This window comes from Pristiophorus japonicus, chromosome 11 (genome assembly GCF_044704955.1).
Source record: "Pristiophorus japonicus isolate sPriJap1 chromosome 11, sPriJap1.hap1, whole genome shotgun sequence".
In the NCBI taxonomy this organism is placed as follows: Eukaryota; Metazoa; Chordata; class Chondrichthyes; family Pristiophoridae; genus Pristiophorus; species Pristiophorus japonicus.
Genome location: NC_091987.1, coordinates 89,911,409 through 89,924,849, shown reverse-complemented (window position 1 = coordinate 89,924,849; position 13,441 = coordinate 89,911,409). Strand labels below are relative to the sequence as shown.

At 44.1% G+C, this 13,441-nt stretch overlaps 1 protein-coding gene and 1 pseudogene across 1 annotated transcript in view; both read right to left on the bottom strand.

Moving 5' to 3' along the window:
- LOC139275794 (T-box transcription factor TBX19-like) overlaps nucleotides 1-13,190 on the bottom strand; it is a 73,465-nt gene extending 60,275 nt beyond the window's left edge. The window contains exon 1 of the mRNA XM_070893001.1: nucleotides 13,006-13,190. Coding sequence (XP_070749102.1) covers nucleotides 13,006-13,190 — 185 coding nt within the window. The remainder of the gene's footprint in view (nucleotides 1-13,005) is intronic.
- LOC139276522 (U2 spliceosomal RNA) lies at nucleotides 1,236-1,473 on the bottom strand (annotated as a pseudogene).
- Nucleotides 13,191-13,441: the final 251 nt, after the last annotated feature.

Sequence of the window (13,441 nt, the reverse complement as noted above, 5' to 3'; positions counted from 1 at the left end):
CCTGGTCTAAGCTGATTAAGCAGGTGTCCACCCCCCTGTCCCGCGCGTAGGTGATCGTATCTCTGAGTAGCGCGAGGCTATCAGAGATCTTCCTGCCGGGGACAGCGCAGGTCTGGTCCGGGTGAATCACCAGCTCAAGAGCAGACTTGACCCTGTTGGCGATGACCTTTGACAGGATCTTGTAGTCCACATTGAGCAGCGAAATGGACCGCCAGTTTTTGATTTCCTCCCTCTCCCCCTTCTGCTTGTAGAGGAGGGTGATGATGCCTTTCCTCATCGATTCTGACATGCTGCCGGCCAGAAGCATACCTCCGTACATTTCCAGCAGGTCTGGGCCCATCCAGTCCCACAGAGCAGACTACAACTCGACCGGTAAGCCATCGCTTCCGGGAGTTTTATTCGTCTCGAAGGACCGGACGGCCTTTGTCAGCTCGTCCAGAGTTAGCGGGTGGTCCAGACTCTCCCGCTTGCTGTCGTCGAAGACCTCCGAAATAGACGACAGGAAAGACTGGGAGGCCGCGCGGTCTGTGGGCTTGACGTCGTACAGCGTGGCATAGAAGGATTTGCTGATCCTCTGCATGTCAGGCTGCGAAGACGTCACAGAACCGTCTTCTTCCTTTAGGCTGGTGATCACAGAGCTCCCCCTGTGACCCTTTTGGAAGAAGAAACGCGAACACGTCTCGTCCTGCTCGACGGAGTGGATTCTGGAGCGGAAGATGATCTTGGAGGATTCTGAGGCAAAGAGCGAGGCTTGCTGGCCCTTCACCTCTTTGAGTTCCTCCGCGACATTGACCCCCATCGACTGCAGCAGGAGCAGGTTTTGCATGCTCTTCTGGAGTTGGGACAATTCCCTCCGTCTCCCTCTCGCCTCCTGAACACCTTTGAGGATGAAGAACCTCTTGATGTTCGTCTTGATTGTTTCCCACCAGTTCATCAGGGAATCGTAGAGGGGCTTTATGGTTCTCCAACCTTTGTAATCCCTCGAGTTCCTCAACGTTTTCCAGAGTCAACAGTTTCACGTTCAGCTTCCATATCCCTCTGCCAACTTTCTGGTTTTCCTGTGGGCGACAGTCGGCCAGTAGGAGGCAGTGGTCAGAGAAGAACACCTTATCTCTATATTTTTTTTTTTATTCGTTGCCAATCTTTCCAATTCTTTGTCAAATCACAAACGCCAGCGGTCACCTTGCACACATCAAGGATCACTCTGCGCCAATGCTCTTAGCCAAAAGGCCTAGAGCCACTGCACCATTCCTGGAAGTACTGCAATACCAGGTTCGTGCCATGGAGGTGGATGGGTCAGGCCCCCCACACACCTCCGTGGAGGTGGATGGGTCAAGCCACCCCACCCACCTCCTATTTCCAAAAAGCATAGGAGAATCACATTCCTGATCCAGGGAGAACCACGTTGGGGTCATGGTTACTCCCCTGTCAGGTCAGTTACGCATGATCTTAGCCAAAAGGCCGAGAAGCGATATCTCTATATTTTTTTTTAAATTCGTAGCCAATCTTTCCAATTCTTTGTCAAATCACAAACGCCAGAGGTCACCTTGCACACATCAAGGATCACTCTGCACCAATGCTCTTAGCCAAAAGGCCTAGAGCCACTGCACCGTTCCTGGAAGTACTGCAATACCGGGTTCGTGCCATGGAGGTGGATGGGTCAGGCCCCCCACACACCTCCGTGGAGGTGGATGGGTCAATCCACCCCACCCACCTCCTATTTCCAAAAAGCATAGGAGAACCACCTTCCTGATCCAGGGAGAACCACTTTGGGGTCATGGTTACTTCCCTGTCAGGTCAGTTACGCATGATCTTAGCCCGAAGCGATATCTCTATATAACCACCGTGAGAGCAGCTAAGTGCATCTTTATTGAACAACAATTAACCTCCAGCAGCTTGGTTCAGCGGTAGCACACTTGCCTTTAAGTGAGAAAGACGTGGATTCAAGCCCACTCGAGTCTGGAGAACATAATCTGGACTGACACATTTAGCCTCTCCCAATTCTGTACAATTGCTGGACATGCTGTCTTTCAGATGAGATGTTAACCAAGGCCCTGCCTACCTTTCATATGTAAATTATCTCAGCTATTTGAAGAACAGCGAAGTTGTTCTGGCCAACATCTAGCTCGCAACCAACACTACAAAAACAGATTACCTGTTCATTTATCTCATTGCTGTTTGCATAACCTTACTGTGTATAAATTGGGTGCCACATTTACCTATACAGCAACAATGACTACCAAGGACAAGAAAGATGCTATAGAAATGCAAATTCTTTCTTCCTTCTTATTACTCCTACATTTTTCATTCCTGCTAGTCCCTTGCCAAGGTTGAATCTTGTAACTTTGATTAATCCTCCTTTCTAACTATCTTCCATCCTGAAGAAAGATAGCATTTTTGCTCACTGCTTTTCCAGCAAAAATATCAATAATCTTGACAAAAAAAATTCCTTCACTGTTTTTGTTTTTGGCCATTAGGGCGCAATATTCCCTGGTCATTTGTGCCTTTTTTTTGGCACGCGGCATTTTTTTTTGGTGTAAATTTTTTAAATAAAGTTTCCCCAAGGAATCTGTGCCAGTGTAACTGAGTTAGTTGCAATTTTTTTTAGGTTCATTTCTTGTGACTTTACCTCATGTCGGCACCAGTTTTTATCATTTTTCAAAGTTTGCCCCCCAAAAGATTCTCCTAGGTCGACATATCTGGCCATTCCTAAAAGACCTTCTGGTGAGTTAAGAGAAAGCAGCGCACATTGAAAAATTGGTGCAGAAAGACACCATTGTTTCTCATCGAAGTTTTGGAGGGCGTCAAGAACACTTTAAATATACCTAATAAAGATTACATTTTGTTACCTTACAATGGAGTAGATGGAATCCTGAAGTTTTCATTTTTTTTTTTTTTTAAACTCTCACGCAATCACCGAACGTCTTCAAACAGGGCTGGAGGGTCGGCCGGCAGAATCGGCCCCCTGCCCGGACACAGGGGCTCGGCTGCAATACAAGCCGGGGGGGGGGGAAAAAAAGAAGAGACAGATAGAGAGAAGGTGCTGTTTAACGTGATCGGAACAAGTCACAAGACTGCAATCAGTCCGGGGCGTTGGAGGTGGGTGAGGGGGGGGGGGAGGAGGGTTGTCTTCCAATCACTGCATTTGTTCAGACCTGGGTATGGTCCATACAGACCTTGGGGTGGGGGGGGGGGAAAGGAGAGAGAAAAAAAAAGCCTGTCCTGCCTTCCTTCCTGCTGTTTTGAGCTTGTTGCAAAGGTAACATTTAAGCATTTGGAACGATTGGCTACGAATTTAAAAAAAAAACATTTAAGCATAGGGGGCAATACTAACAATGCCATACCTTGTGCGAGCCTTCTGCATCATGGTGCTGCGGAAGAGACAATTGATTCGATGTCCTCGCATGAGAACCTCAGAGCCCGTAGGGTGCAGGGCAGGAGGCCTTACCTATGTTGGGTATATTGAGACAGGCGTTCGTACCTCCACCTGAGTGATGCAGACTGTGTCAGAAGGCTGTGTTTCCACAAAGAAGTTGTAACTGAGATCTGTGAGTTGGTGAAAGCAGAAACGTCAGGAGGACTGCTTTGTTAGTTGACGTGAAGGTTACAGCTGCACATTTTTTCTATGCATCTGGATCCTTCCAAACTACAACTGAGGATGTGTATGCCATTTCTCAACATGCAACACATGTCTGCATTTGGCAGGTGACAACTGCACTATATGCCAAGAGGAATGACTCCATAAAGTTCCCTATGACAGCCCAGGCAATGCATTACAGGGCTGTGGGCTTCTCCAGGATTGCTGGCTTCCCAAAGGTACAGGGCTGCAATGATTGTACCCACATTGCCTTACGAACACTGAAGATTCCGAGATGTACAGGAACAGAAAAGGCTTCCACTCCATTAATGTACAGCCCGTGTGGGATGACATGCATTGCAGGTCAGTCGATGCAAGATACCCTTGGGAGCACCCATGATGCATTCATCATATGCAAAAGTGTTATATCTGCCATGTTTCAGTAGCAGCCAGAAGGGCAGAGCTGGCTACTGGGAGACAAAGGGCCTCACTACCTGGCTCATGACATCCTTACGCATAACCCGGACGGAAACTGACCGGTAATACAACATGTCACACATTGTGATGCGCAGCATCATAGAGAGGACCATTGGCATCTTGAAACAGCGTTTCCGATGCCTGGACCATTCCAGCGGCTACTTGCTATACTCTCCTGAGATTGTCGGTCAGTTCACTGTTGTGTGCTGCATGCTGCATAACTTAGCCATCATGAGGCAGCAGCAGTTGGTAGTAGAAGACCCATCTGCGGCGAGAGTGGCTGATGATAATGATGAGGAAGATAAGGAAGATGCAGATGACGAGGACACCATGCAAGTACCTGAACCCGGAGCACGATGGCAGGCCATCATGACTCTTTAACGATTGCTCGAGCCTTGCGCCAGCAGTTCATCCGTGAACGCTTTGCTGCCTGAAGACTCAGCAACAAGTATTCCACATGGATCATGTTTACTGTTTGGACCTGATCCGTAATGTTGTGTTGTGTTAATGGAACAAATGATGGAAATGATTCTAGTTTACTGCAAAAGTTGTGTTAATAATAAAATAATGAAAATGATTCAATTTTAATTTAAAATATATTTTATTCAAAGGTTTAACAGTTCTTTATACTTAAATAAAATTATTTTTGTATCAAACTTTAAAGTTTTCAGTTAAGATCACTTAAAAACTTTTAAACTTGTAAATTTTCATAACAAAAAACTTTTAAATTGACAACAGTTACAACAGGATCAATAACACCAGCAGCAGTAGCAGCAAAAAAAGGCTACACCCATCTCTCCTCCACCTTATTCTAAGACTGCCTGCCGCACTTGGTCTTGGTGACTCCACCACCCCTGCCCGCAGACAGTGGCACAGTGATTCTGGGGTTGGTACCAAGCTTATTCTTTCTAACATCTTGGTGGTTGGCGGGGGGGGGGGGGGGGGGGGCGGTGCAGGTGGCAAGTTGGAGGGCCCAGGCAGCAATGTGGAGGGCCCGGCTTGGGGCTCTTCAGAGGCTGGTCTCGGGATTGGAGTGGGAGTGGCAGTTGATTCTGCCAATGGGTGCAGGATCTGGGCATGTTCCTTTATTGCAGCAGCTAACTCCAACATACACTCATGCGCCCTGAGTGTCTCAACGATCTCCAACATTCCCTCCCTCATGGTCACTGACAGCACATCAGCTACCTGTGACATCCCCTCCCTCATGTTCACTGACATAGTTTCAGCGGACTCAGATATTCCCTCACTCATGGTCCCAGACATGGTTCCCATTTCTCGAGAGTGTGCTGTTACTTCTTCTGACAATCCCGATACCTCATCACCCACGCCACTGATGGTGTCCAGGAGTGATCGTGTAAAATCAATGCTCTCCGCACTCATTGCCATCATGTGAACCACATCTGTTAGATCCTGCACCTCAGGAGAGCGTGGTTGAGCTTTCCTTCTCACCACGGGTGGGGCTCGCACCCCACCACTGGCACCCGCAGCCTCGGAAGATGGGGCCCTGGGTGTGTCTCGCTGCACCACACCATTAGGACCTGCAACTTCAGAAGGTGGGGCCCTGGGTGTGCCTCGCTGCACCCAACTGGAATCCCCAGCCTCGGATGGTGGGAAATCATGGAATGTCCCACCAGCACTCAATCCACTAGTCATGGAAGGGGCTGGAACCTCAATGGGCAGCACCTGCACCTCCTCAAAAAATCAATAAAACAGTGGGGGCTTCATCCATCCCCATCCCCTGCTCTTGGTCTGGAAGGTGGGATTGGAAGATGTTCTCCTCTGAATCTTCGTCAGAGTTGGCCTCAAGTTCTGCAAAATATAACAGAACAGACAAATGTTAGCAACAGAAGAGGGGGCAGAGTGGGTGGCATGAGTCGGCTCACACAGCGCAGGCAGCAGGCTGATTTGAAGGATCACGATGCATCAACCGACGCGTAGCTGATGGAGACATCCCAATGAACCGAAGCATGGCTAGCCCGCACAGTACTTAACATTTAGCAAAGCCAGACTGTGTAATTTGCAGGACTTACCCTCTCCCTCGAGTGTTTGCCCAGCTTGTGCAGTGGTGGTTGCTTTTCTCCAGGCAGGACTCATCAAAGCAGCAACCGTGTCTTCCAAGGATGTCAGTTGGTGCAGATTTGCCGGGCCTCCTCCTGTTCGAGTTCTCTCATTTGGTGTGTGCCACTTTCCTCTGCAAAGATGAAAATGTAACTTTTTAAGAGAGGGTGTCTTTCTGCTGGGTGGGACATATACAGATGGTCACATTTACAATTGCAATTCCATTGAAAAATGAAATTATTACTGGCACTAAATACTTGACCAGGCTCCTGCCACTTCTTTTTGCACTGGCCTCCAGATCTCAGGATGGTCACCATTGCACAGTAATCTTCTGCAAGTTGGTTCCAGCGTTTCTTCAATTTCTTTGGGTGGAACTTTTGTATGACCTCTGTTGGTGTCCAGCTCCTGCCATCTGGCCTCAAGTACGGAAACTAGTGTCTCCACTTCTTCCTGCAAGAAATTCTTGGTATTTGCACCACGTTGCATCTTGTATTGCAGCTCCGATTTTTTTAAATGTTCTCACACAGCACTCAACGTTCTCACGCACGCAACTGTCTCTTTAAAATGGCCGATTGCAGACCTGGACCTGTACTGCGCATGCGCGCCCATTGGAATAACGTCAAAAACATCCATTTTATTTTGCACATGCACAAAAGGTGCGGCATTATTTTTTCGGCACAGACAGCAGGTTCCACCCCCCCAAGGTAACTGGACAGGCTGTTCAGCGCCAAATTTGAAAAATACAACGGGGAAACTTGGGACAAATATTTTTGGAGTATTTCTGGCCTAGAACAAAGGGGCGTAACTCTGGCAATAGGCCAAAAAACAGCCTTGGGCAAAATTGAGCCCAAAATTTTATCTCTGCCAGACCTGTTGATCCTCTGAACTGTAAGAAGACACTACTCAAAATGGTATCCCTCCCTTTTGCCTCAAAATCCAATAATTTCCCGTGTAGTATTTTTAAATCAATCTATAATTTTTTTTTTTTTAAATGTGTGTGACATTTTTTAAATCCATAATTGAAAAGGTTTCTCCAAAATTACACCTGTCCTATCTCTGCAACCCCAATCAAAAGATGGATTCGTCTTTCCCTTCTAACTACCACCCTATAGCTTTGCACAATAATTTCTAAGTTATGGATACGACTGTTAACTTTCACATTATACATATAGATGTACATACCAACCTATAAAACTTGGAAAAGCTGATGAACATCTTCAAATTAAACAGAGAATTCCTCAAAAAACAACAACAGTGTTCAGTTCAATTTGCAACTCCTCAGATAATAAAGCAGTCCATGCCCACATGCAGCAAGACATGGACAACATCCAGGCTTGGGCTGCTAAGTGGCAAGTAACATTCGTGCTACACAAGTGCCAGGCAAGGATTATCCAACAAGAGATAGAGTCTAACCAATTCCCCTTGACATTACCATCATTGAATCCCCCATCAACATCTTGGTCACCATTGACCAGAAGCTTAACTGGACCAGCCACATAAATACTATGGCAACAAGAGCAAGTCAAAGGCTGGGTACTCTGCAGTGAGTGTTCACCTCCTGATTTCCCAAAGCCTTTCCACCATCTACAAGACACAAGTCAAGAGTGTGATGGAATATTCTCCACTTGCGTGGATGAGTGCAGCTCCAACAACACTCAAGAAGCTCAACACAATTCAGGACAAAAGCAATCCACTTGATTGGCAACCCATCCACAACCTTCACCATTCACTCCCTCCATCACCGGCACACCGTGGTTGCAGTATGTACCGCCTAGCAGCAACTGAACAAGGCTTCTTCAATAGCACTTCCCAAACTAGTGACCTTTACCACATGGATGGGCAAAGGCAGCAGATGCATGGGAATACCAGCACCTCCAAGTTCCCCTCCAACTCACACTCTGACTTGGAAAGATATTGCCGTTCCTTCATCGTCACTGGGTCCAACTCTGGAACTCCCTACGTAACAGCACTGTAAGAGTACCTTCACCACAGACTGCAGTGGTTCAAGGTGGCAGCTCAACACCACCTTCTCAAGGGCAATAAATGCTGGCCTGACCAGCAACACCCACATCCCATGAATTGAAAAAAAAAATTGTAGCATGGATACAAATTGTCTCAGGGATAGAAAACAGAATTGTGGTGAATGGCTGTTTTTCAGACTGGAGGGAGATATACAGTGGCATTCCCAGGGTTCAGTATTAGGACTACTGCTGTTTCTGATATACATTAATGACTTGGGCACAATTTTGAAAATTGCAGATCACACGAAACCTGAATGTGTAGTAAACAGTGAGGAAAATAGCAAGATACTTCAAGAGGAAATAGACTAGCTTGTGGAATGAGAGGAAATGAGATGAAATTCAATGTAGAGAAGTGTGAGGTGATGCATTTTTGTAGGAAGAATGAGGAGACCATATATACTAAGTGGTACAATTTTAAAAAGGGGTTGCAAGAACAGAGAGGCCCGAGGGTGTTTGTGCACTAATCTTTGAAGGTGGCAGGACAGCTTAACAAAGCAGTCAATAAAGCATATGGGATAAATAGAGGCATAGACTACAAAAGCCAGGAATTTATGCTAAACCTATATAAAGCGTTACTTCGACCCCAGCTGGAGTATGGTGTCCAATTCCTGGCACCACACTTTAGGAAGAATATAAAGGCTTTGGAGAGGGTACAGAAGAGATTTACTAAAATGGTTCCAGAGATGAGGAATTACAGTTACATGATTAGGCTAGAGAAGCTAAGGTTGTTCTCCTTAGGGCAGGAAAGACTAACAGGAGACTTGATAGAGGTGTTTAAAATCATGGATGGTTTAGATAGATTAAATAAAGAGAAGCTATTTCCAATGACTGAAGGGTCACTAACTAGAGGGCACAGATTTAAGGCGATTGGCAAAAGAAGCAAAGGTAACATGAGGAAAAACTTTTTATGCAGTGAGTAGTTAGCCTTTGAAATGCACTGTCCGATCAGGTGGTGGAGGCAGATTCAATAGTCGCCTTCAAAAGGGAATTGGATAAATACTTGGGAGAAAAAATTGCAGGGATGTAGAGAAAAGAGCAGGTGAGTGGGACTAACTGGATTGCTCTTCGAAAGAGCTGCCACAAACTCAATGGGCTGAATGGCCTTCTTCTGTGCTGTACTATTCTATGATTCGATCAGTTGCATCATTAAGGGAAAAAACTTGAAAACATAAAAGTATAATTTTTGTAGTAATGGATTTAGAAATTTTAAGGGGGGGGGGGGGGATAAAGAGAGTTTTCACCTTGAGTATACAGAAGTGGCAATTGGAGCCAGTAGTGCTGGGGCACAGAAAAAGCAGGATGGGACCAGTGTGTTAGGCACTGAACTTGGGTAGGAGGGGAATGGAGGGTGGAAGAGTTTACACTGTCCACTAATTTGGGCCACAAACACAATCATCAAGAACAGACATGGTCCCAAATGTTGAGGTCTGTGTAAAAATGGACAGCTGGCATGTATGATGGGCTCAACAGGCATACCTTCTGCCTGTATCTCAGTGGACTCTTCTGCCAGCGATTGTCCCTGGGCTACTTGCTTCATGCTCATGCCTCTTTATAAAATCGCAAAGTTGTGCAATAGGCAACAGACTACAATCTTCTTTTGCGACCTTGATGGGTGAAACTGCTTCCCTAATCTGTCCTAACAACTACACCAACCCTACTGAACTTGGTTACAACATTCAGCTGGCATGTTTAACTATGATCCTGATGCAATGTGCAATGTGCCCTTCATCATATTGCTCTTCAGCTTTTGTTTATGGATGTCTCAAAGGGGTCAGGAGCTCAGGCTGAAGAGGACATCCTTAATCCACATGGAAGTATTCTGTCCAGTCTTCCTGCCTCTTCAAATAATGATGGAACTATAAATCATGAAATGAGTCAAAACTGCTATCACTGTCACAGCCATTCACTGATCTGAAAGGGGTAGAAATGAACCCTTCAGCCACTCAGCTCACTCGACAGCCAAAAACATGATTGTCTCCGCCGATGACCGAGAGAAGCATGCCGCTTATGTTGCCATCAAGGGTGCAGAAGGTGCATCTCTTTTGGTTGTGCAGCTGTCATTGCAATGCACAAGCCTCACTTCACTTACATTGTTCATTTTCTATCATTATTCAGGCACCCACAGGAGTGAGCCAGTTCACAACTACTGCTCAATCAAAACGTTCACTGAAGCTCTGTTTTGCCACCCATCTACACATTACCTTCACCAGCAGCAGAGACAGCATAATTTTTTCCAACATATTAAAATCAGATGGAAAACTCACACTGGGAACGAACTTCAGATTTTTAGTAACCAGCTATAGGGTGCGGTGCAGTAGCCCGAGAGCAGCGCATGCACCCACTCTCTCAGTTGCAGAGTCTCAGTTGTGGAGCCATCGTTCCAAGTTGGGGAAGAAAAAGGTTAGAATCACAGGGGAAAAAAAGTTATTTCAAAAGTAACATCACAAAAAAAAGTAATCAAAACATTAGTTCAAGTATTACAACCGGATTACTAGTTACCTACATAAAAATGGGCACTGCCCTTCAAAGTAATTAATTACTAAGTAAGTAATATCTATTTTGAGGCAAGAGGCATTTTATAAATGCAAGTCTTTCTTTGATCAGTAAATAGAAAAACATTTTTACAAATTAAAATGGGGTTCAGTTTGAGAATTTAAAATGACAGATCACATACTTTGCTTCAAGATGTAATAAGTGTGGGGTATTTTATTCTCCTTTAACATGCAGTGGAATGCTAAAATCAGGAGATACAGTAGCACTTTCATCAAATCATGTGCAGTATTCACATGATCCATCACTGTCCAACATGATAATTGCTACCACCAGCATTGAAATCCAGAAAATGGAATAAAACCACAAACTCCATCTGTATATATTACATGGAATAGAAAATGTTGGAGTATATTTTGAGAATATAATAGTTTCTGAAGACATTGATGAACTGCTTGAATTGCAATTATGCAGCTTAAGGTCTCATCACAATTCCTCACTGTGTCACTACACGCCAACTTATGTGCTGCATTATGGTTACTTGTAAAATAGTAAAAGAATGAGATACAAATCATCAGGACACCTCAATCTTCTTGTATTGCAAGAGAATTTAATGTTTGGTAGATTTTGAAATTAGTTTCGTATGTTCATTTTTCTATTGAGGTCATGTCAGCAGCTAAAATATTTGCATTGTTATTTTTGCCTACAATTCCTCAAAGTACTCATTCCATTTATGAGTTAGTTTAATGTTTTCTACTGTGTTTGTACAGATTTGTTATGATCTAAGATGTATTGCCTGAAAGGGTGGTGAAGAAAATTCAACAGTAACTTTCAAAAGGGAATTGGATAAATACATGAAGGGAAGAAACTTGCAGAGCTATGAGGAAAAGGCAGGGGAGTGGAACTAACTGGGTCGTTCTTTCAAAGAGCCAGCACAGGCACAATGGGCTGAATGGCCTCCTGTGCTGTATGACATTACAAACATTACTTTTGAAACTGTGAAATATCATTTTGTTGAAAAATGGGGCATTATTGAGGCCATTATTGATATCTGACCTGTCATATTAATAGGAATTAGAAACAGATGAGTCAAGCACTAGCAACCTTTGGCAATCAGCTTTACCCATAAAAAAGACAAGTACTCCATTCCTACACAGCTTTCAATATTTTAGGGATGTTAGTCGAAAAAGTGGTTACAGACAAGAAAATACAGAGAACTGTTGATCTGCGAGATGTTCAGTGCTCGTGGAAACTACACAATCAGTGCCAACCGGAGTCACAGAAGATATACTGAATTGTGAATTTTCACAGGGAAGCTGAATAGCCATTAAAATTGCAGTGTTCAAGTGCTGCTTATACTAGCACTTGGAGGCAGAGACAGGGACTGAAAGAAAGAAAATATCGGCAAACTCGTGGGCTTCCGCGACCGGTGGGTACCAGAGGGACAGGAGTGCATCACCACAAACCGGAATAATATTTTAATTAGATTTCTTAAGGTTCCTTTTAAAGGTTTTTTTTTTAAATTTACAGGTTTATTGGGTGTTGACCAAATTGCCAGTATTTAAAAAAGTTGAAAGAAAAAAAAAGAAAAAGTAAAATGAACAAGAGGAACAGGTGCAAAAGTAAAATACTGCGGATGCTGGAATCTGAAATAAAAACAGAAAATGCTGGAAATTTCAGCGGGTCAGGCAGCATCTATGGAGAGAGAAACAGAGTTAACGTTTCAGGTCGATGACGCTTCGTCAGAAGAGGAACCGATCAATAAGAAATAACAAGCAGCTGATCAAAGAGAGAAAATAAATAGCCAGAAGGAAGGCAAAAAAATCACGAGTTAGAAAAGAACGCCGACAGAAAAAAACTAAAAGGACGGAGAAGAGAAGTAAAGAGAAATTGAGAACTGTTATGTTAGATTAAAGAAAGGACATTCTGTAACTACACAGGAGTGAAAACATTATCTATGGAAATCGTCTCATTGCTTCTACAGCTTGTCTTGTTTTAATGTCAAACACACAGAACAAAAATACAAAATGTCAATCATATAAAAACTCCAATCATGACAGGAGCTTTTGAGGGAGAAAGTAGAAATTTGACATTGCATAACAACTTGATCTGAATACAGAACATGAATATTGTAGAATGCATTACTTAATCCGAATGCTGTTCTTAACAAATGTTTGTGTGGCATGCTCGATGGAAATTTGACCTATTGAATATGTTATTAATTATTCAAAACAATGCGTTATTAATAGTAATTTCAAGAGAGCCATTACACTATGGGTTTATCTCATTCCAGCTTTTCAAAACAGCTGGAATCCTTGTGATATCAGAAATATACTCATATACCATTCCATCTTTATTTAGCCTTTTCCCCAAGTTACTAACCTTCCAGTCTTGGTTACGATCATTTCGTTGGTGACTGCTTTGAATTTTTGCCAAAGATTTGCATCTTCCAGAGTGACTTTCAATTGCTTTTCGGTGGGATCTCCTTTCTCACTGCCTGCCACCAGCCCACACTCAACCGCGCTGAGCAAACGAGCCACACTGCTCTTGCTCTCAGTTTCGTTCATTTTGGCCTGGCAGGACTCTGAGACGCCCAGCAGAAATAAACTAAAATAACTACAAGACGATTGAACACTGCGACTGGTCACCGAGCATTCCAATTAAAAGTAAAACCGGCCATTGGGTAATGATTAAAAATAAACTTTACACGAATGACTTCTGTCACATGACGTTCGCCCGAATTGCTATTGGTTTCTTTGTATTAATGTCAGCTGTTGTACAGACTGCTAGTCACAAATGCTCCATTTCACCCCTTTCT